Genomic DNA, 23,143 nt, shown 5'->3' on the forward strand with positions numbered 1-23,143 from the left:
GGCCTGTATGATGGGCGATAGTCGGGTTGCTGTCCCACCGTTGTGCAGTGAGTCTTCATACATGTCCCCCCCCCCCCCCCCCCCCTGGAATCTAATTGACTGCAGTAGAATTGTCTTCAGTGATGAGTCCCTCTTCGACCTGACCCACAATGACCAGCGAAGACGTGTTTGGAGGCGATTCGCAAAGTGATGGGATACCAGCCTGAGTGTCACCCGCCAATAAGGGCCGGCGTCCAGGAGTGACTGTCTGTGGTGCCGTTCCATTTCACAGCGGGATCCATTTGATTGTCATGTGCGGCACCCTTACCGCACAGTTGTACGTTGACGATGTTCTATGATCCGTTTTGTGTCCGTCATGGCGAATCATCCCGGGCTTACATTTCAGCAAGATATTGCTGGCCTGCACATACGAGAGTTTCTACAGCTTGTATTAGTGCTTACCGAAGCCTATCTCGGCCAGCCGGATCTCTCCCCAGTTGAGAACGTTTGGAGCAATGTGGGCACCAATTGGACAGAATGTGGCACGGTACCCCTCAGGACGACATCCAACAACTCTGCCAATCAATGCCAAGCCAAGTAACTGCTTGCATAAAGGCCAGAGGCCGACAAAGGCGTTGTTGGCTCGCTCAGTTTGTGAAGCTCTTTCTCTTGAACAAATGATCCAATTTTTCTGAAGTTGTAATCATTTGTTTGTCCGCAAATTCTGGATAATTCCTTCGTGACGTGTCTTTTTTTAAAGTTTTTTGTCGGTAACTGTTACAGCGGTCATGTATTTGAGCTACAAGCTGTACATATACACCTTCATTCTCAACCGTCTTCAGTTTTAGCAACCATCATCAGGAAGAAGTATAAAATAAAGAAACACAAAAAACATGGGAAAAGAACAGAAAAAATCGAAGAATAAAAATTCCTTATAATTTCACTGAAATTTTACAGCTTAAGCAATAAAGTGTTTTGTTCATTGATTTACAATGTAGGTTTTTTGATAATAATGAGGGCTGCATCAACCCATAGCCTTATAGCAACCTTCTGCAATTATATACATATAGTTTTTGTTAATATCCAGAGAGAATATTCAAGTCACAAGGTGTTGCTGTCATGAACTTGTGATGTTTTATGTTTGTACCATGTGCATCGGTTTTATTATATTCTACTGGGATGGTTTTCGTGTAACCTGATTTTTGTAATCTCCTGATATAGACTGAATGAAAAACAGTTATAACATGCTATTCTATATATAATTATTATTATGTCCTGCTGTAATATATGTAACATGATGCTTACATCAATATTTTCAACAAGATATATATTTTAGTTCATAAATAAATTTACATACAACCTGAGATCTTGTGTTATAGGGAGCTCATACACAATGGTACTCTCTGTTTCTACGAAAATTGTAACGTTATTTCAAGCACAGTCACCTATTTGTATTCAAGTAATGATGGTCTTAAATAAGACAGACGTGTTGTAACATGTGTTACCCAAAGTATTATTAATGTTGTTAGGTACACAAGGTCTGAGTTTAGCGAATCTATTAAGCACTTTCGTGTTCGGCTGTTACCTGAAGATTAGCCATAAGTTTATTACTTCGGTTTATACTTATCTTTATTTGATTTATGGATTACATAAGTGATAACTGTCATTTAAATCCTTAGTTGCCTGGGGTCTAGGTTTAATAAGCCCATGTAACTGTGCTTGATTTTTGATGATTATAAGTTATGTTCAGGCATGTTGAACCCAAAGAGTTCCTGGAGGAATGTATACATATTCGCAAGTGTTGCTGTCAAATACTTATATTGACGTCTTATATTTGTTCCTGGTGCGTAAGTTTTATATTTTATTTGAACGGTCTTCATGTAATATAACATTTTTAGTCTTGTGATGTAATCTTAATGATTGACAGTTACAACTTGATTTTCTTTCTACAGATTTTACCGTACCCTTTTGTAACATATGTAGCTATATGTTTCAATCACTTTTAGACCTGAGTGGCTCTCGTTTTCGATTACTGTTATCTGTTATGAAATCTGTAAACTAAATGTCACACGTCACCCTACTGACGACTTTTACAAGTCTTTGATCATGAAAGAATCAATAATGGGGATGTTTCATTTTTATTATTGTTCTAAAACCGTGAAACGGAAAAAGAAGATTCCAGATTGAGATTTTCACTCTGCAGCGGAGTGTGCGCTGATATGAAACTTCCTGGCAGATTAAAACTGTGTGCCCGACCGAGACTCTAACTCGGGACCTTTGCCTTTCGCGGGCAAGTGCTCTACCAACTGAGATACCGAAGCACGACTCACGCCCGGTACTCACAGCTTTACTTCTGCCAGTACCTCGTCTCCTACCTTCCAAACTTTACAGAAGCTCTCCTGCGAACCTGCAGAACTAGCACTCCTGAAAGAAAGGATATAGCGGAAACATGGCTGAGCCACAGCCTGGAGGATGTTTCCAGAATGAGATTTTCACTCTGCAGCGGACTGTGCGCTGATACGAAACTTCCTGCCAGATTACAACTGTGTGCCCGACCGAGACTCGAACTCGGGACCTTTGCCTTTCGCGGGCAAGATGAAAATCTAATAGTCATGGAGAACTGGATACTGGAAGGAGTAGAAGAAAGGGCTACAGGACAATATGGGTTTGGTACTAGGAATGAGAGACGAGAAAGATAAGAGTTTTGCAATAAATTTCAGCTAGTAATAGGAAATATTCTCTTGAAGAATAATCGGAGGAGGAAATATACTTGGAAAAAGACGAGAGATACAGCAAGATTTCAGTTAGATTACATCATGGTCAGATAGAGATTCTGAAACCAGGTATCAAATTGTAAAGTGTACCAACGAGCATATGTAGACTCGAATCTCAATTTGATAGTGATGAAGAGTAGGCTGAAGTTTAAGAGACCAGTCGCGAAGAATCAATGCACAAAGAAGTAGAATACGGAAGTACTAAGGAATGAAGAGATATGCATGAAGTTCTGTAAAGCAACAGATACTGCGATAATGAATAGCTCAGTAGCCAGTACAGTGGAAGAGGACTGTCCATCTCTAAAAAGGGCAATCACAGAAGTTGGAAAGAAAAATGTAGGTGCAAGAAAGGTATCTGTGAAGAAACCATGGGTTACGGAAGGAATACTTCAGTAGCTCTATGAAAGAGGGAAGTACAAACATTTTTAGGGAAATTTATGAATACAGAAATACAGATCGCATATGCGCTAAATAAAAAGGAAATGCAGGGAACCTAAAGCAAAATGGTCGCGTGACAAATGTGAAGAAATCGAAAAAGAAATGATTTTTGGAAGGAGTGGTTCAGCTTATAGAAAAGCAAAACAACCGTCTGTAAAATAAAAAGCAAGGGCGGTGACATTTAGAGTGCAATGGGAATTCCATTTTTAAATGCAGAGGAGACAGCGGATATGTGGTAAGAGTACACTGAAGACTACTATGAGGGGGCGGGCTTGTGTGATGACGTGATAGAAGAAGAAACAGTACTTGACAGGAAGACATAGTGGATCCAGTATTAGAAACAGGATTTATAAGAGCTTTGAATGATTTAATATCAAATAAGACAGAAGAGATAGACAACATTCTATTAGAATTTCTAAAATCATACGGGGAAGGGGCAACAAAATGACTATTCACCTTAATGTGTAGAATGTATGAGTCTCGTGATATACCATCTTTCGGAAAATCAAGATCCACACAAGTATCGCACAATTACCTTAACATCTCATACATCCAAGTTAATGACAATAATACAGAGAAGAATGAAAAGAAAATTGAGGATGTGTTTACATGACGAAAAGTTTGGCTTCAAGAATGGTGAAGGCACCAGAGAGTCAGTACTGACGTTGATGAGGATGGTAATGGAACCAAACCTAACGAAAAATCAAGTCACGTTGCGTGATACTTGCATTCCGCAAACCCTTGGCAGGCATGCTCAACTTGAAAATGGCACCTGTATCTTTTGTGAAAGACGCTTACGACCGTTTGAATTAGCAAATATCCCTACAAAATTTCTGATTATTGGTTAACTTTAACTTGAAAGTTTGAATAACGTAACTGGAATGGTAACGGAAATAAGACGTTGCTGTGAGACAAAGAATTTTAGTATAACAACAACATTTTATTTAATAAAATCATGAAAATAATTCCTTGATCACTCACTTTACTTAATAGTACAGTTATATGGAATGCTGGCCTGTCATCAGTGATACAAAAAAAAAATCAATTTTATGGATCCTGACTATCTGTCCTAAGTAAGATGACCATAGGAGCCATCACACAGAGCGTCTATACTCACCAGAGTCTCAGCAGGGAATGCCTAACCGTCCCCCTAGTCCGGGGTCCACACACGGTGGCCGAAAGGGTTCAGGAAGTCTGCACAGCGACTATTTGCCAACATAACGGGGCCTGCTAACGCGCGGGGAACTTATGTCTCTCTGGTCCAGTGCAGTCGCACTCTAATACAGTGTTTGGCTAAACTGCATCTCTACATTCAGAGAACCCACAGCAGACAGCCCACGCATACGTCAGCAGACGACCCGCATTCACATTTGCAGACTATATTAAGAGTGATAATATAACATAATGCGGGGTTAAAATTCCCTGAGTGTCGGAAGGACACCCAGGTGTGTTTTGAGCATGTGACTCTTGTAACAAGTCGTGTACCGGCTCACGTGGAGCCGTTACAACGTTCATAGCATCCTCAACGTGGAAAAAACGTTCGAGAGAGTCAAATGAAAATAAGGACTAAGCTGTAGGAAAAGAAGTATTTTATAGTACTATACAGTATGAACAAGAGCCAAGAGGGATCAGTAAGGGTGGAAGATGATGAACGAAGTGCTCGGATTAAATAGGGAATAAGACAAGGATGTAGTACTCGGATTAAATAGGGTGTAAGATAAGGGAGTAGTGCTCGGATTAAATAGGATGTAAGACAGGGATGTAATTTTTCGCTCCCACTTTTCAATCTATACATAAAATAAGTAATGACTAAAATAAAAGAAAGACTGATGAGTGGAACTAAAATTCAAGGCGAAAGCATATGAATGATAAGATTCGCTGATGATATTGCTGTACTCAGTGAAAGGGAAGAAGAATGACATGATCTGCTGAATGAAACGAACGGTCTAATGAGAACAGAAGATGGATTGAGAGTAAATCGATGAAAGACGGAAGTAATGAGGTGTAGTAGAAATGAGAAGAGCGAGAAACTTAACATCAGAGGATTGGTGATCACAAAGTAGATGAAGCTACGGAATTCTGCTACCTATGCAGCTAAATAGCCCATGATGGAAGAGCAAGAAGGACATCAAAAGCAGACGAGCATTGGCAAAAAGGGCATTCTGTCAACGAGAAATCTACTGGTATCGAACACAGGCCTTAATTTGAGGAAGAAATTTCCGAGAATGTACTTTTGGAACACAGGATTGTACGATAGTGAGACAGAGGCTGTGAAAATCATTACGGAAGAGAATCGAAGTATTTGAGATGTGGTATTACAGTAGAATGCTGAAAAGTAGATGGACTGGTAAGATAAGGAGTGAGAAGATTCTCCTTAGAATCGGTGAGGAAAGGAGCGGTACGCTGAGATAAAGAGGTTAACACAGGAGAGCATTTCGTGGTGGACAGCAACAAACCAGTCAAAGACTGATGACCAGAAAAAAAAGAAAAAGAAAAAGGCGGGTGAGTCATTCACCTTGGTCTCCACGGGACATGTGGTAGTGGTGACAGGCACCACGGCAGCTGCGGATTATGTGAACATTATTAATGACTACCTGGATCACGCTTGACGTCTTCACCGTAAGATATGGCATCTTACAGCGTGGTATCTGTACATATCAACAGCTACCAGGTGCTACAGTGGTCTGAAGAGCACGTTAACGTATTGGCCACCAAATGCACCTCAATTGAACCATTTTGGACAACATGGTTGTGGAGAGAAGCAGCGATTAGTATGATTAATCAATAATTCAAAAATAGTCTTAATCGCATTTATTATTATTATTATCATTATTATACCGTCAACCGGTTTCAACCCGATGTAGGGGACATAGTTTCCTGCCGTTATAATGGTAAGACATTTAGGAACTAGGTTTTAAATTGTAAGACATTTCCAGGGGCAGATGTGGACTCTGACCACAATCTATTGGTTATGAACTGTAGATTCAAACTGAAGAAACTGCAAAAAGGTGGGAATTTAAGGAGATGGGATCTGGATAAACTGACTAAACCAGAGGTTGTACAGAGATTCAGGAAGAGCGTAAGGGAACAAATGGCAGGAATGGGGGAAAGAAATACAGTAGAAGAAGAATGGGTAGCTTTGAGGGATGAAGTAGTGAAGGCAGCAGAGGATCAGGTAGGTAAAAAGACGAGGGCTAGTAGAAATCCTTGGGTACCAGAAGAAATATTGAATTTAATTGATGAAAGGAGAAAATATAAAAATGCAGTAAATGAAGCAGGCAAAAAGGAATACAAACGTCTCAAAAATGAGATCGACAGGAAAGGCAAAATGGCTAAGCAGGGATGGCTAGAGGATAAATGTAAGGATGTAGAGGCTTATCTCACTAGGGGTAAGATGGATACTGCATACAGGAAAATTAAACAGACCTTTGGAGAAAAGAGAACCACTTGTATGAATATTAAGAGCTCAGATGGAAACCCAGTTCTAAGCAAAGAAGGGAAAGCAGAAAGGTGGAAGGAGTATATAGAGGGTCTATATAAGGGCGATGTACTTGAGGGAAATGGAAGAGGATGTAGATGAAGATGAAATGAGAGATATGATACTGTGTGAAGAGTTTGACAGAGCACTGAAAGACCTGAGTCGAAACAAGGCCCCCGGAGCAGACAACATTCCATTAGAACTACTGACGGCCTTGGGAGAGCCAGTCCTGACAAAACTCTACCATCTGGTGATCAATATATATGAGACAGGCGAAATATTCTTAGACTTCAAGAAGAATATAATAATTCCAATCCCAAAGAAAGCAGGTGTTGACAGATGTGAAAATGACAGAATTATCAGTTTAATAAGTCACAGCTGCAAAATACTAACGCGAATTCTTTACAGACGAATGGAAAAACTAGTAGAAGCCGACCTAGGGGAAGATCAGTTTGGATTCCGTAGAAATATTGGAACACGTGAGGCAATACTGAACCTACGACTTATCTTAGAAGCTAGATTAAGGAAAGGCAAACCTACGTTTCTAGCATTTGTAGACCTAGAGAAAGCTTTTGACAATGTTGACTGGAATACTCTCTTTCAAATTCTGAAGGTGGCAGGGATAAAATACAGGGAGCGAAAGGCTATTTACAATTTGTATAGAAACCAAATGGCACTTATAAGAGTCGAGGGACATGAAAGGGAAGCAGTGGTTGGGAAGGGAGTGAGACAGGGTTGTAACCTCTCCCCAATGTTATTCAATCTGTATATTGAGCAGGCAGTGAAGGAAACAAAAGAAAAATTCGGAGTAGGTATTAAAATCCATGGAGAAGAAATAAAAACTTTGAGGTTCGCCGATGACATTGTAATTATGTCAGAGACAGCAAATGACTTGGAAGAGCAGTTGAATGGAATGGATACTGTCTTGAAGGGAGGATATAAGATGAACATCAACAAAAGCAAAACGAGGATAATGGAATGTAGTCGAACTAAGTCGGGTGATGTTGAGGGTATTAGATTAGGAAATGAGACACTTATTGTAGTAAAGGAGTTTTGCTATTTGGGGAGCAAAATAACTTATGATGGTCGAAGTAGAGAGAATATAAAATGTAGACTGGCAATAGCAAGGAAAGCGTTTCTGAAGAAGAGAAATTTGTTAACATCGAGTATAGATTTAAGTGTCAGGAAGTCGCTTCTGAAAGTATTTTTATGGAGTGTAGCCATGTATGGAAGTGAAACATGGACGGTAAATAGTTTAGACAAGAAGAGAATAGAAGCTTTCGAAATGTGGTGCTACAGAAGAATGCTGAAGATTATATGGGTAGATCACATTAATGAGGAGGTGTTGAAGAGGACTGGGGAGAAGAGAAGTTTGTGGCACATCTTGACTAGAAGAAGGGATCGGTTGGTAGGACATGTTCTGAGGCATCAAGGGATCACCAATTTAGTATTGGAGGGCAGCGTGGAGGGTAAAAATCGTAGAAGGAGACCAAGAGATGAATACACCAAGCAGATTCAGAAGGATGTAGGTTGCAGTAGGTACTGGGAGATGAAGAAGCTTGCACAGGATAGAGTAGCATGGAGAGCTGCATCAAACCAGTCTCAGGACTGAAGACCACAACAACAAGAATTATTATAGTATGTACAACGGTATGTGTGCAATTTTACTCTGTAGATGCCATACGCTAAATAAATAAAAGACCACAACAACAAACAGTGTAGACAGGAGTGACACCACCAGCAGTCGACCAATGGTGTAAACTCCCAGAAGATGACCCCTACGTTGGGTTCAAATGGTTCAAATGGCTCTGAGCACTATGGGACTCAACTTCTGAGGTCATTAGTCCACTAGAACTTAGAAGTAGTTAAATCTAACTAACCTAAGGACATCACACACATCCATGCCCGAGGCAGGATTCGAACCTGTGACCGTAGCGGTCTCGCGGTTCCAGACTGCAGCGCCTCGAACCGCACGGCCACTTCGGCCGGGCCCTACGTTGTGTTGAAACCGGTTGGCGGTATAATAATAATAAATGAGATGAAGACTGTTTTTGAATTATTGAACTGAAACTGATGGAGCTTTGGCTCATCATTGTGAATAATCCGCATATTACATACTATTTCCCGATTAAAATTAGTTGATAATTAATACCCGATTTCCTCCAATCAGAGCGTTCAGCGCCACGCCCGAAGCGTTCTGCGTTGCCTAATTGCCACTTTGAAATTCTTGTTCGGCTTTCCTTCTTGATATTTTTGAATCCCGAATCCTGTGTCTGCCGCTTTTATTTCGTGTTTCATCACACTTAACACACACGCACACAGACACACACACACACACACACACACACACACACACACACACACACACTCACACTCACACACACACACTCACACACACAATGATGCTAACGAAATGCACACGTTTCACACACAACACTAACCAAATACTACTGAATCCCTCAGCAGAAGACGCGATTCAGCATCACGTATACATTTATTGTAATCACAGAGATTCGCTTACATTGGATAAGCTTCGCACGGCTTTGCAAGAAGCAGATTTTTTGAAGGCTGCAACTCATCGTCGTGACTGGGTCGTTGAAGTCGTAAATACACTCCTGGAAATTGAAATAAGAACACCTTGAATTCATTGTCCCAGGAAGGGGAAACTTTATTGACACATTCCTGGGGTCAGATACATCACATGATCACACTGACAGAACCACAGGTACATAGACACAGGCAACAGAGCATGCACAATGTAGGCACTAGTACAGTGTATATCCACCTTTCGCAGCAATGCAGGCTGCTATTCTCCCATGGAGACGATCGTAGAGATGCTGGATGTAGTCCTGTGGAACGGCTTGCCATGCCATTTCCACCTGGCGCCTCAGTTGGACCAGCGTTCGTGCTGGACGTGCAGACCGCGTGAGACGACGCTTCATCCAGTCCCAAACATGCTCAATGGGGGACAGATCCGGAGATCTTGCTGGCCAGGGTAGTTGACTTACACCTTCTAGAGCACGTTGGGTGGCACGGGATACATGCGGACGTGCATTGTCCTGTTGGAACAGCAAGTTCCCTTGCCGGTCTAGGAATAGTATAACGATGGGTTCGATGACGGTTTGGATGTACCGTGCACTATTCAGTGTCCCCTCGACGATCACCAGTGGTGTACGGCCAGTGTAGGAGATCGCTCCCCACACCATGATGCCGGGTGTTGGCCCTGTGTGCCTCGGTCGTATGCAGTCCTGATTGTGGCGCTCACCTGCACGGCGCCAAACACGCATACGACCATCATTGGCACCAAGGCAGAAGCGACTCTCATCGCTGAAGACGACACGTCTCCATTCGTCCCTCCATTCACGCCTGTCGCGACACCACTGGAGGCGGGCTGCACGATGTTGGGGCGTGAGCGGAAGACGGCCTAACGGTGTGCGGGACCGTAGCCCAGCTTCATGGAGACGGTTGCGAATAGTCCTCGCCGATACCCCAGGAGCAACAGTGTCCCTAATTTGCTGGGAAGTGGCGGTGCGGTCCCCTACGGCACTGCGTAGGATCCTACGGTCTTGGCGTGCATCCGTGCGTCGCTGCGGTCCGGTCCCAGGTCGACGGGCACGTGCACCTTCCGCCGACCACTAGCGAGAACATCGATGTACTGTGGAGACCTCACGCCCCACGTGTTGAGCAATTCGGCGGTACGTCCACCCGGCCTCCCGCATGCCCACTATACGCCCTCGCTCAACTGCACATACGGTTCACGTCCACGCTGTCGCGGCATGCTACCAGTGTTAAAGACTGCGATGGAGCTTCGTATGCCACGGCAAACTGGCTGACACTGACGGCGGCGGTGCACAAATGCTGCGCAGCTAGCGCCATTCAACGGCCAACACCGCGGTTCCTGGTGTGTCCGCTGTGCCGTGCGTGTGATCATTGCTTGTACAGCCCTCTCGCAGTGTCCGGAGCAAGTATTGTGGGTCTGACACACCGGTGTCAATGTGTTCTTTTTTCCATTTCCAGGAGTGTACAATAGCCTTACGCTGTGTAATCGCTTAGTGTGGTGGTTAGCATACAAACTTGGTGTTCGTAAGTTCGAATTTCATTCGCATCGAAATTTTTTATTTTTCTAAATCTAATTAAAAAGTTTTGATTATTATTAATGAATTAATTGATTTTAAATGTAATTTTTTATTTGTAATACTTTACCTGGACATTTTCATCATCGTATTAATCCTTTTATTTGCACTTATCTTCTTCCTATCATTCTTTTTTCGTCTGGAATCTGCATGTGGCACATATAATCCGTAACCAAGTGCCAACCAGAACTACTGATCGGTTGGCAACGCGGCCGAATGAGAATAGGCAGTTACAGGTAACCAGTGACAGCGAGAGATTTTTGTGGATGCGCTGCGTTTCACGAAGTTGTGGTTATGTTAGGGCATGAATTTAAATTCAAGGCTACAAGACGCGTCGTCTGCCGCAGTTCGATCATTCTTCACTGAACATCAGCTGTCGACAGAGCATCTCCCATTTCCATTATAGCTCGCTGCAGCCACTTCCACCAAACGTTAGACGTTAAGAGCATTTGTGAACACGGGCGGTAGCTGGCAGCGGATGTGGCAACACTGTAGCGACAAGTGACAGAAGTCAGTTATCAAGTACACTATTGGCCATTAAAATTGCTACACCAAGAAGAAATGCGTAGGATAAGCAGGTACTCACTGGACAAATATATTATACTAGAACTGACGTCTGATTACATTTTCACGCAATTTGGGTGCATGGATCCTGAGAAATCAGTACCCATAACAACCACTTTTGGCCGTAATAACGGCCGTGATACGACTGGGCATTGAGTCAAACAGAGTTTGGATGGCGTGTACAGGTACACCTGCCCATGCAGCTTCAACACGATACCACAGTTCATCAAGAGTAGTGACTGGCGTATTGTGACGAGCCAGTTGCTCGGCCACCATTGACCATACGTTTTCAATTGGTGAGAGATCTGGAGAATGTGCTGGCCAGGGCAGCAGTTGAACATTTTCTGTATCCAGAAAGGCCCGTACAGGACCTGCAACATACGGTCGTGCATTATCTTGCTGAAATGTAGGGTTTCGCAGGAATCGAATGAAGGGTAGAGCCACGGGTCGTAACACATCTGAAATGTAACGTGCACTGTTCAAAGTGCCGTCAATGCAAACAAGAGGTGTCCTAGACGTGTAACCAATGGCACCCCATACCATCACACCGGCTGATACGCCAGTATGGCGATGACGAATACACGCTTCCAATGTGCGTTCACCGCAGTGTCGCAAATACGTATGCGACCATCATGATGCTGTAAATAGAACCTGGATTCATGACGTTTTGCCATTCGCGCACCCAGGTTCGTCGTTGAGTACACCATCGCAGGCGCTCCTGTCTTTGATGCAGCGTCAAGGGTAACCGCAGCCATGGTCTCCGAGCTGATAGTCCATGCTGCTGCAAACGTCGTCGAACTGTTAGTGCAGATTGTTGTTGTCTTGCAAACGTCCCCATCTGTTGACTCAGGGATCGAGACGTGGCTGCACGATCCGTTACAGCCATGCGGATAAGATGCCTGTCATCTCGACTACTAGTGAAACGAGGCCTTTGGGATCCAGCACGGCGTTCCGCATTTCCCTCCTGAACCCACGGATTCCATATTCTGCTAACAGTCATTGGATTTCGACCAACACGAGCAGTAATGTCGGGATAGGATAAACTTCAATCGCGATAGCCTACAATCCGACCTTTATCAAAGTAGGAAACGTGATGGTATGCATTTCTCCTCCTTACACGACGAATCACAATAACGTTTCACCAGGTAACGCCGGAACGCCGGTCAACTGCTGTTTGTGTATGGGAAATCGGTTGGAAACTTTCCTCATGTCAGCACGTAGTAGATGTCGCCACCGGCGCCAACCTTGTGTGAATGCTCTGAAAAGCTAATCATTTGCATATCACAGCATCTTCTTCCTGTCGGTAAAATTTCTCGTCTTTAGCACGTCATCTTCGTGGTGTAGCAATTTTAATGGCCAGTAGTGTAGTTTGGTAAAATAGAAATCTGGCCTGGAGAATGTGCGATGGTACCTGCAGTACGCCTAGGATGATGGTTGCGACCTCAGGTGACAGGGAGCCGCCAGCTTCGTCGAAGATGAAGACTGCGTAGCTGTTGACGCAGAGGGTGCCGCAGAACTGCTGGTTGAGGAACAGCAGCAGGACGATGGCGACGGCCACGAGTGTGGCCCGGCAACGCAGGAGTTCGCACAGTGGCCGGCGGTCGCCGCCGCCCTGGTTGGAGCCGCCTGTCTCCAGCGAGGTCTGGATGCACGCCATCTGGCGCTCCACCTCCTCGTCGGAGATGCCGCGACGGAGCCACCGCAGCGCCTGGCATTAGGTCCACGTCATCGATCTTTCACACGTTCCATTTACTTGCATAACGATTACTGGCGCGCACTTCTGATTTTCGGTCCATAAACTGTCGATCGATTTCCGCATTTTCTCTGCTACATCGACTACACATAGCTCCCCCCCCCCCCCCCCCCTTTTAGTCTTTCGAGCGAGTCTTGATTAGCCAATGGATAGCGAGGGCAAGGTCGCCTTACTTGGACAGACTAGTCTTCGAAATGAGGAACTGGCAGTTACAGTGTAGCAGTCTTTGGAGTGTGTTTGCTGTTGTGGTCGCGATCAGGCAAACAGTGCTGGTCAGGGTGCTCATTCTGTATCTTTCCGCTATTGTGCCGATCGTTTCGGTACTCAAGAGCACCGAACGGTCTAGTACTCGAATTAGAGCCCCTGCGTTATTCAGTATGCATTTCTAAAGCGATACCGTTCGGGTCTACAGAACCGAAGCGCTGTTGTCGGTTTGCGTCGCGCAAGCCAATCAAATGCAAGCGGCCCCGCATACGCACTGCAGCGCACGCAGCGCCACGAACACAAAGCGGCTAACACACGACACAGGCGCGATATTCTTCCAAGTATCGAAAGATAGCGTTTTTATATAGCAGCTCGTTAGAATGAAAATACAATGAAATTAACACCCTTAGCTGCTTAGAGGCGTCGAAATACGTCAACGGGGACAGATGAAAGTGTGCGCCCCGACCGGGACTCGAATCCGGGATCTCCTGCTTACATGGCAGACGCTCTATCCATCTGAGCCACCGAGGACACAGAGGATAGCGCGACTGCAGGGACATGTCTGAAAGAACAGATACCATCTTAGTATATATATAGTTAAGGCTCACCGGCCACATGACCATCTTCTTCTTCTGTGCGAATGCACAAACAGTGCCCGAACTCTTACGGGAATCGGCAACGCGCCACGAGTAATGAGTATAATGGGCGGGGGCACTACGAATATAGTGCGGGACAATACGTTGAGAATGTGGGTTTCGCGGGAGGCGTGCCAGAGATAAATCCCTGCAGTCGCGCTTTCCTCTGTGTCCTCGGTGGCTGAGATGGATAGAGCGTCTGCCATGTTAGCAGGAGACCCCGGGTTCGAGTCCCGGTCGGGGCACACATTTTCATCTGTCCCCGTTGACGTATGTCGATGCCTGTAAGCAGCTAAGGGTGTTAATTTCATTGTAATAGCGTATTTGACTGTATTCTGCAGATTGTCATAAATGCCGCATTATGTCATCTTATTCTCATTCACACTGACATCGTGTTTAGAATTTTACGTTTCGGAAAATGAGTTAGGAATAGTATGTAGTACCACATTGTACTAATACATCTATAAAAACACCCGAAAAATTGATTCTGAGAGTTTCAAAGAATAAGAAGATAAACAGAATGTGGTTATAACTCGCTCCTAGAGATCCAAATGACTAAGTAGCCCACTTTCCTCTATGATACGTCAACGATTTGGATATTAAAAACAAAACTGAAAAACCGCATTTTCGTATTTATAACATGCTTCTCATGAATGAAAGTATTTCGTATATGGTGGTACAGTCTAAAAATATTACGGCGGAGATCTTTCATCTCTGTCAACTGTGATACGTCAACGATTTGGGTCTTAAAAACAAAATTGAAAAAAAAAACGCATTTTCGAGAGCTCCTGCAGTTCGTCCAAGTTTATAACATGCTTCTCATGAATGAAAATGTTTCGTATATGGTGCTACAGTCTAAAAATATTAGGGCAGAGATCTTTCATCTCAGTCTACTGTGGTTGAGGATTCGATCGCAGATAAATACTTGTGACAAGCAAAATTATTATGATAACTGCTGCTAGTTACATTCCCAGTAATTTAAGTTGTGCTCTTAGATTCCCGTCTAACCGCATACTCGGAAATCGCTACATATTCTGAAAGAATGGTGAATTATTTCTGACAAGAAAAAAAATATGAAGGTCACTTTCGGTTGTTTCATTCACAGCAATTTCATATTTCGATTTTTAAACACACAGAAATCACGAAATCATTACTGAGGAAGTGCGCTCTTACATGTAAGTAATAACAAATATTGTAGAAAAATCTTCACTTACGCGAATAACATTGTCTTAGAACGTGTTGCATATATGAAGAGGGAAATAATATTTTCTACCCCATTCGTGCTCGAAGCCGTGGCCTTTCGTATCGCAAATCCACGCGCTAGTCACTTAGCCACGCCAAACAACAGAAACGTACAGCTCAATTTTTGTACTATTGCGGAGAGGAACGTAGGCTAACTTCGTTGCCAAACGGTGCTGCGTAAGTCAGAAATGCGTGATAGTTTTGAAGGTATCGAATATCAGGCTTCACATAATTTCTTTCCATTGTTACTTGAAAGTTCTAAACACGTTTCGATAATTACTAACTAAACCATTTGTGGGAAAAAGTACGCAAAGTCATTAGTAACGTCAGTTCACACTCATGTAATATACGTAAGCAGAACCGATGTCTTGATATTTAATGGTCTTTAAACTCTTATTTACATAGAAAGATAAACGTATTTTGAGAGAATATTGACCGAAAACTTTTTTTTAGATGTAATCATTCACAGTAACAACGTAACTAACCATATTTCTAACAAAGGAAAATAGTCTATTATGAACTCACTTTCCAACTGGATGCGTCCTCTGGTGATTCTTTAGTAACACAATCACTAAATCCAAAGCTAAACCGCTAACTATGTTTAAAATAACAAATTATAGGTGTATGTAAGCCACTGGTCACCGATCGACAGGACAACACCGAAATCCAAAACCTCTCAGTACAATTGTCGTAACATCGGTGGGAGAACCGTTCGGTAGCAGGTCTCAGAAGCTTACTGAATATGATATTTCGACAAAGAACAGAAAATGACGTCATTACCGAGGATAACCTACTACACCGATAGGTATGAACGATACAGAATAGGGCCGCAGGGCGTGGTCGCTAGAAGTTGCATGTTATGGTCAGACAGTTGTCTGACGTACACAGAGTTGACAAAAGTCATAGTAAAGCGTTATGCACGTTTACAGATGGCAGCGGTGTCGAGTACACAGCCGGCCAGAGTGGCCGAGCGGCTCTAGACGCAACAGTCTGGAACCGCGCGACCGCTACGGTCGCAGGTTCGAATCCTGCCTCGGGCATGGATGTGTGTGATGTTCGTAGGTTAGTTAGGTTTAAGTTCTAGGGGACTGATGACCTCAGAAGCTAAGTCCCATAGTGCTCAGAACCATTTGAGCCATTTTTTTTTTCGAGTACACAAGATATAAAAGATACGTGCATTGGCAGAGCTTTCAGTCGTTCTCAGGTGGTTCATGGGAAAAGGTTTCCGACGTGATTATGGCTGCACGACGGGAATTAAAAGACATTGAACGCGGAATGGCAGTTGGAATTAGATGCATAGGACATTCCATTTCGGAAATCATTTGGGAATTCAGTATTGCGACATCCACAGTGTCAAGAGTATGTCGAGAATACCAAATTTCAGGCATTCTCGCTCACTGCAGATAATACAGTGACCGACTCCCGTCGAGCAGCGGCGTTTGCGTGAGTTGTCAGTTCTGACGGACAAGCAACACTGCGTGAAACAGCCGCAGTAATCAATGTGGGACGTGCGACGAACGATTTCAATTGGTACGAGCTGATGGTAGGGTTCTAGTGTGGCGCAGACCCCACGAAGCCATGGACCCAAGTTGTCAAGGCACTGTGCTAGCTGGGGTGCCTCCACAATGGTGCGGGCTCTGTTTACATGGGATGGACTGGGTCGTCTGGTGCGGCTGAACCGCTTATTGACTGGAAATGCTTATTTTCGGCTACTTGTGGGTCATCTGCAGCCATCCACGACTACATGTTCTCAGACAACGATGGACTCACAATACAACATGTCACCGTACAACAGTTGTTCGCGCCGGCCGGTGTGGCCTTGCGGTTATAGGCGCTTCAGTGTGGAACCAAGTGACCGCTACGGTCGCAGGTTCGAACCCTGCCTCGGGCATGGATGTGTGTGATGTCCTTAGGTTAGTTAGGTTTAAGTAGTTCTAAGTTCTAGGGGACTGATGACCACAGATGTTAAGTCCCATAGTGCTCAGAGCCATCTGAACCATTTGAACAGTTGTTCGCGATTGATTTGAAGAACATTCTGGAGAGTTAGAGCGAATGATTTGGCCACTGAGCTCGCCCGATATGATTCCGATCGAACATTTATGGGACACAATGGAGAGCTCACTTCGTGTACAAAATCCTATGTGAGCAACACTTTCCCAATTATGGACATCAATATAGGCGGAAAGAGTAAATATTTCTGCAGGGGCTTGCAACGTTTTGTTGAGTCCGTGCCACGGTAGGTAGTACTGTACCTTGTTGCTGCCAAGTGGTTAAAAAACAGTGTTTTGCATCAGTCACATACGTTATGTAGCACCCTTGAAAGTAAATCGCGAGTTTCTGCACTACGCCCGGCAAAACGAGGCGTCACATGATATTTGGGGTTATCCTACGACTTTTGTAATCGCAGTGTAAAGTGGTAATGAGTATCGCTGCGACAAGATGTAGTGAAATCAGCAGAGAAAGCTATGCATAAGTGCAGTAATAAGTTCGTATTGAAGACGCGAGAACAAAAAACATATAATGCTCTTCACTATTTGTCTACTTAGCAACAAAAGCTAAAGTGTACTATTTCTTGCTACTTGGCGTGTTTCATGGAGTGGTGTGGTAGGTTAGGTCTTCTTGTCTAATATGTCTAGTCTACTGCAGTCAGAATGGAAAGTTGGGAGTAGTATCAGCGGAGGCAGATGAAGAGGGTAGCCAGGCAGGGCCAAGCACAGTTATCTGCAGTAGATACAGAGCAGCTGATGGACTTCTACATATCGTGTTGTGGATGTGGGCTCAGCTACTACTGACAGGTTCATTTTAAGAACACGGATAGGTGCTAGTTAGTCACCGTCTTTGTGTAAAGACTTGGTCTTTTCGTGGTTACAGTTCTTTCAGAGCAAGTATATCAGGAGTTGAAACTCTTTTCTGAATAAAGTCAGAAGTTGTAAAACATACGCAGTGTTTGTCATTTCAGTACTTATTCCTTTGTAATAACGCAAGTAATGTTCACGTTTTGCATCCTCATAGTGGCGCTACTACAACGAACTCTGAATAGATGTAGTGTGAAACGCGCCTGCCAACTTTCATTTATGTCGCACAGCTCCATCTTGGTGTTTACCAAGGGAGATCACCAAACAGTCGTACATATTTGAGAAATTATTTTGCTTTATTTTGAAAATCAATTTCGGCATTTCAGTATGTCATCTTCAAGCCCCTTTATATTAAAACAAATATACGTGTAGTGCATATCAAGGTATACCACAGTTGACTTTACAGAAAATGAAGCGAATGACAAAAGTTCTTAAAACATACAAAATATGGCTAGAAACGTTATGGCATGTACCTGTGCGCGTACAGCACAACAGTGTAGGATATGTACACATACTGGTTAGCAACGTAACTATTATAACATCACAGAGTTATAACAGAACATGCAAAACATCACAAAAGACCAAAAATAGACAATATACAATCAGAAGCACAAACAAACAAATTTTTTTTAACAGAAACCTGCATTATTCTTATAGACGAGGAAAACCCTAGTTCATATGAATACCTGTCCTCATTCGAAGTAAAACATCGCGGTATAATCGATGAAGGACACGATAGTGTGCATATCCATCGCCTGCGTATTATCGCTGTTGGTGATATATCAGAATTAGTTGCCACAACTTCAAAAACGAAACCACAAGCAAAACCCAACGGCAGGCGACATATTAAGTGGAAAACGGTATGCAAAGAACTTGCGAGGAACAATTATAAAATACCTCGAGAGCATATTAATATAGCAAATCAAAATAAAAGATATGACTTGGTGTCCAATGCATGAATTAATATGCAGGCAAAGACAAGTGTGTAACAAACAAGGATCTGAGACCCATATCACTAAGAGGATATCATAATGTAATACTATTTCCCTGGGAGTATAAGGTATCACACTATCGACCCAACTATAAAATGACGGCCTATCCAAATAGGAACTAACACATAGCAAGCTATATCGCCACAGGTAGTGCGGAAACGGAGCAAGCTAAAAGTAAGGTAAGTGTGCGAAGACCAACAGGACACCGAAGTATAAGCCCAATGATTAAGAAACGTCCTGTGTGTGTGTGTGTGTGTATGTGTGTGAGAGGGTGGGGAGGTGGGGGAACTGTGAGCGAAAAAACCGAGTTGTTAAATAATGGAGTGGAAAAATACTAAATCAAAACCTTGAAAAATCTGGGAAAAACCACGGTGATAAAATAAACAATGTATTGTCACAACCGTAAATGTGCCAGGAGTCTCGAGCCGCACAGAAAGAACTTGTGACTCACAACAGTAGCACATAACAAACACAAAACTCATAGTTATCATCAGGTCGATACCAATCCAAAATCCATAAACAATGTATATGGTACGAATAAGAACACATCGTATCATTTCCCATCAGGTGTAGGGTGAAGTAAAAGTCACAAAGTTAGAACTATGCCAAACTAACTCATCGCAGTCAAGAAAGTACCGAATATCCCACATGCGACCTCATGAGTATGTCAGTTTGAGTCTAGAAATGTAATTGGCTAAAGACGATAGGCAGAGAAATTGATAACAACAAACCACACAATAAGGAAACAGCAACAATGTAACCGTCCTAAATATGAAGAAGTCCTCACTATCTTAAAGACAGTCCCCTCATAGAAGTTTACAAACTTTCAAAAGGACTAAAACTTGCTCAGTATTAAACATGAGTTACATACCAATAGTATGAAGGCTTACAATGCGAGATACAGAGAGGAGCAGAAAAAACCAAGATCTATGAGATAAATCAATACTCATCTTGGAGTAGCGAATTTTTTTATCAGTATATGTATATATCAATTGGGTGTTAACCCTGTCTTTCACTGCCACACCACGCCCGATCTCTTACGGGAATCAGGAACTGCGAGTAAAGTGTTCATGGGTAGGTGACGCTATGTCAGCAGTGTGTAACAGGCAGTTGACGTGACAGCTCGTGTTAAGTGGGCCATCCGGGTTCGAGTCCCAGTTTTTCACATCTTCATCTACTACCATTCATTCATTTCAAATCCCAAATGCGGCTAACATCATTAAGGGGAGGTACAGGTTAAATTTCAACGCAGTCGTAGTAAATATCGTAGGGGTCTGAAAATTTGTTTCATAACATACCTTGCCGTTCTGAATTCAGTGGATAAAACTAATTTTCTAAACAACTTTTTCTTCATACTTTTTCAAATCCATGGGTGGAGTTGTTGGTTATCATGGAGTTTTTTTTACCAAAAGACGTTTGAGCCAAAAATGTTTAAAACTGACAGAGGAGTAACATTTTTCTATTGTGACCAATTTGATTTTTTTCATAAAGTTGAAGTACAGTTATTTTTATATCAGTAGATAGATGCATATGGTGCAGAAATTTAATTGAAACGTTAAATTTATATGAATATGTCTGTATATGTGCATAATCTGTACGAACATCCTAATCGTGGATGTTTATGTGCCTAATCTACACTCCTGGAAACTGAAATAAGAACACCGTGAATTCATTGTCCCAAGAAGGGGAAACTTTATTGACACATTCCTGGGGTCAGATACATCACATGATCACACTGACAGAACCACAGGCACATAGACACAGGCAACAGAGCATGCACAATGTCGGCACTAGTACAGTGTATATCCACCTTTCGCAGCAATGCAGGCTGCTATTCTCCCATTGAGACGATCATAGAGATGCTGGATGTAGTCCTGTGGAACGGCTTGCCATGCCATTTCCACCTGGCGCCTCAGTTGGACCAGCGTTCGTGCTGGACGTGCAGACCGCGTGAGACGACGCTTCATCCAGTCCCAAACATGCTCAATGGGGGGCAGATCCGGAGATCTTGCTGGCACGGGATACATGCGGACGTGCATTGTCCTGTTGGAACAGCAAGTTCCCTTGCCGGTCTAGGGATGGTAGAACGATGGGTTCGATGACGGTTTGGATGTACCGTGCACTATTCAGTGTCCCCTCGACGATCACCAGTGGTGTACGGCCAGTGTAGGAGATCGCTCCCAACACCATGATGCCGGGTGTTGGCCCTGTGTGCCTCGGTCGTATGCAGTCCTGATTGTGGCGCTCACCTGCACGGCGCCAAACACGCATACGACCATCATTGGCACCAAGGCAGAAGCGACTCTCATCGCTGAAGACGACACGTCTCCATTCGTCCCTCCATTCACGCCTGTCGCGACACCACTGGAGGCGGGCTGCACGATGTTGGGGCGTGAGCGGAAGACGGCCTAACGGTGTGCGGGACCGTAGCTCAGCTTCATGGAGACGGTTGCGAAAGGTCCTCGCCGATACCCCAGGGGCAACAGTGTCCCTAATTTGCTGGGAAGTGGCGGTGCGGTCCCCTACGGCACTGCGTAGGATCCTACGGTCTTGGCGTGCATCCGTGCGTCGCTGCGGTCCGGTCCCAGGTCGACGGGCACGTGCACCTTCCGCCGACCACTGGCGACAACATCGATGTACTGTGGAGACCTCACGCCCCACGTGTTGAGCAATTCGGCAGTACGTCCACCCGGCCTCCCGCATGCCCACTATACGCCCTCGCTCAAAGTCCGTCAACTGCACATACGGTTCACGTCCACGCTGTCGCGGCATGCTACCAGTGTTGAAGACTGCGATGGAGCTCCGTATGCCACGGCAAACTGGCTGACACTGACGGCGGCGGTGCACAAATGCTGCGCAGCTAGCGCCATTCGACGGCCAACACCGCGGCTCCTGGTGTGTCCGCTGTGCCGTGCGTGTGATCATTGCTTGTACAGCCCTCTCGCAGTGTCCGGAGCAAGTATGGTGGGTCTGACACACCGGTGTCAATGTGTTCTTTTTTCCATTTCCAGGAGTGTATAAGTGCATCCGAAATCAACGTAAATAAAGAAGTGCAATTATAAAAAAAATGGTTCAAATGGCTCTGAGTACTATGGGACTCAACTGCTGTGGTCATAAGTCCCCTAGAACTTAGAACTACTTAAACCTAACTAACCTAAGGACATCACACACATCCATGCCCGAGGCAGGATTCGAACCTGCGACCGTAGGGGTCTTGCGGTTCCAGACTGTAGCGCCTTTAACCGCTCGGCCACTCCGGCCGGCAAGTGCAATTATAAGTTTTATTTTTTTGCGATATCCAGAAATGTGTATTCTCGTTTACGGCGGACTCAGTTGTGAATTGGAATGTAAGTTTTTATAAATATTTATGGCCCAGAGTTGGAGGTAGCGTGGTGTGAGGTTCTTAGAGCGAGCAGATGATTAAAGACTCGAATACAGCCCAGTTAATTTACATGACTTTATTTATACCACGATACATACACTCTAGCGGTAACGATCCTGCAGTCTACAGTCTGCCAAGTCTAACGCGACACGGAAGCCCGACGATTGATGACAGCACGGCGCCTGGCGGCCAGGAAAGACCTACTTTTATTCCACATGGCCAGTTATACCCGCGGTCGGCGGCCCACCCATGCAGACGCAGCGGAGATGGGAATGTTCGATGTAATATGTAAACTAAAAATTCTGTGCCAACTTATTCATGGGCCATCTAGAGGAATCCTTTATAAACACCCAGAATACTAAACCCCTCACCTAGTTCAGATTCATTGATATATTTGCGATCTGGATCGTGGGTGACATGAACGTCAATAACTTCTTCCACATTTGCTTCACCTGGTCCTACTCAACCAACAAGCCACTTTCCTAGTTGTCGACCTCCACCCCAAAGTGGCTACATCAGTACCTCCGTCCATATCAAACGTAATAACCACTAGCAGTGACGAGTGGTCCCTCTGCACGCTCATCGCATCTGCAGTGACAAGTGGTCCCTCTCGAAATATACTGAGGGTCTCACTGAGGCCTTCACAGACCGTAATTATCCTCCCAAACTTGCACACCATCTTCCAAAGTTCCACTGTCTGGCCATAGAGAGCAT

General features: G+C 44.1%; 1 protein-coding gene across 1 annotated transcript in view; it reads right to left on the reverse strand.

Annotated features, from left to right (window-relative positions):
- LOC126416881 (facilitated trehalose transporter Tret1-2 homolog) overlaps window positions 1–23,143 on the reverse strand; it is a 148,639-nt gene that overhangs the window by 15,543 nt on the left and 109,953 nt on the right. Inside the window, exon 5 of the mRNA XM_050084765.1 lies at window positions 12,778–13,074. Within this exon, the coding sequence (XP_049940722.1) occupies window positions 12,778–13,074 (297 nt within the window). The remainder of the gene's footprint in view (window positions 1–12,777; window positions 13,075–23,143) is intronic.

Source organism: Schistocerca serialis, chromosome 8, assembly GCF_023864345.2.
Source record: "Schistocerca serialis cubense isolate TAMUIC-IGC-003099 chromosome 8, iqSchSeri2.2, whole genome shotgun sequence".
Classification (NCBI taxonomy): Eukaryota; Metazoa; Arthropoda; class Insecta; order Orthoptera; family Acrididae; genus Schistocerca; species Schistocerca serialis.